This window comes from Neopelma chrysocephalum, unplaced genomic scaffold (assembly GCF_003984885.1).
Source record: "Neopelma chrysocephalum unplaced genomic scaffold, ASM398488v2 Primary Assembly neopelma1_328, whole genome shotgun sequence".
Taxonomy (NCBI): Eukaryota; Metazoa; Chordata; class Aves; order Passeriformes; family Pipridae; genus Neopelma; species Neopelma chrysocephalum.
This window is the reverse complement of record NW_020897991.1, coordinates 64762-65925: the sequence shown is the minus strand read 5'-3', so window position 1 is coordinate 65925 and position 1164 is coordinate 64762. Positions and strand designations below refer to the sequence as shown.

At 59.9% G+C, this 1164-nt stretch overlaps 1 protein-coding gene across 1 annotated transcript in view; it reads left to right on the top strand.

The window, feature by feature from the left end:
- Nucleotides 1-1164, top strand: part of AKAP8L (A-kinase anchoring protein 8 like) — a 13607-nt gene that overhangs the window by 3891 nt on the left and 8552 nt on the right. Inside the window, 1 exon segment of the mRNA XM_027705383.1 lies at nucleotides 441-1023. Coding sequence (XP_027561184.1) covers nucleotides 441-1023 — 583 coding nt within the window.

The window sequence follows — 1164 nt, the reverse complement described above, 5'->3', positions numbered from 1 at the left end:
CCTCCAACCCAAACCATTCCACGATCCCGTGGAATCTCACCTGAGGACACGGCTCAGGGGTGACCACGGTGGTGGGTGGATGGTTGGAGATCCTTCAAATCTGAACCATTCCATGATCCCGTGGAATCTCACCCGGGGCCACGGCTCAGGGGTGACCACGGTGGTGGGTGGATGGTTGGACTGGATGATCTTGGAGATCCCTCCAACCCAAACCATTCCACGATCCCATGGGATCTCACCTGGGGCCACGGCTCAGGGGTGGACATGGCAGTGGGTTGATGGTTGGAGATCCTTCCAACCCAAACCATTCCATGATCCCGTGGGATCTCACCTGAGGACACAGCTCAGGGGTGACCACGGTGGTGGGTTGACGGTTGGAGATCCCTCCAACCCCAACCATTCCGCGATCCCGTGGGCTCTCAGGGCTGTTTCTCTCGCAGGTACGACCCCTACGAGTCCTACGACTCCAGGTCCTCCCTGAACGAGCGCGACCTGTATCGGCCGTCGGGCTACGACTACAACGACTACAACGACTACAACGATTACAACGACTACAACGACTACAATGACTACAATGACTACAATGACTACAATGACTACAATGATTACAATGATTATAACGATTATAACGATTACAACGACTACAACGACTACAACGACTACCACGAGTACACAGAGTCGGAGCAGGACAACGACGGCGCCTACGAGGGCCCCTTCGATCCCTTTCCCGGGGCGCGGCGGGATCCGTTCCCGGGCCGGGCGCGGGACGGCTTCGGGCAGCGCGGGCAGGGCTGGGGCCGGGACGGGCGGCCCTCGGGGCCCTTCCCCGGGCGCGGGGCCTGGCACGAGCCCCGCGGGCCCAAACGCCTGCCCTCCCTCTTCTCCCACAACATCCTGCCCCCCGAGCCCGGAGCCTTCCCCGGGAACGGAGCCAGGGGGTTCCCCGGGAACGGCCGCTACGGAGGAGGGATGGTCAGGCAGAGGGTGAAGAGGAACTGGAAAATGTGGGATTGGGATTTTAAGGTGAGTCGGCCCCGGCTCGGCTCGTGGGGAGGGGCTTCAGAATTCCCTATAAATCCATAATTCCGGGTGCTACGGAGGGGGGATGATGAGGCAGAGGATGAAGAGGAACTGGAAAATGTGGGATTGGGATTTTAAGGTGAG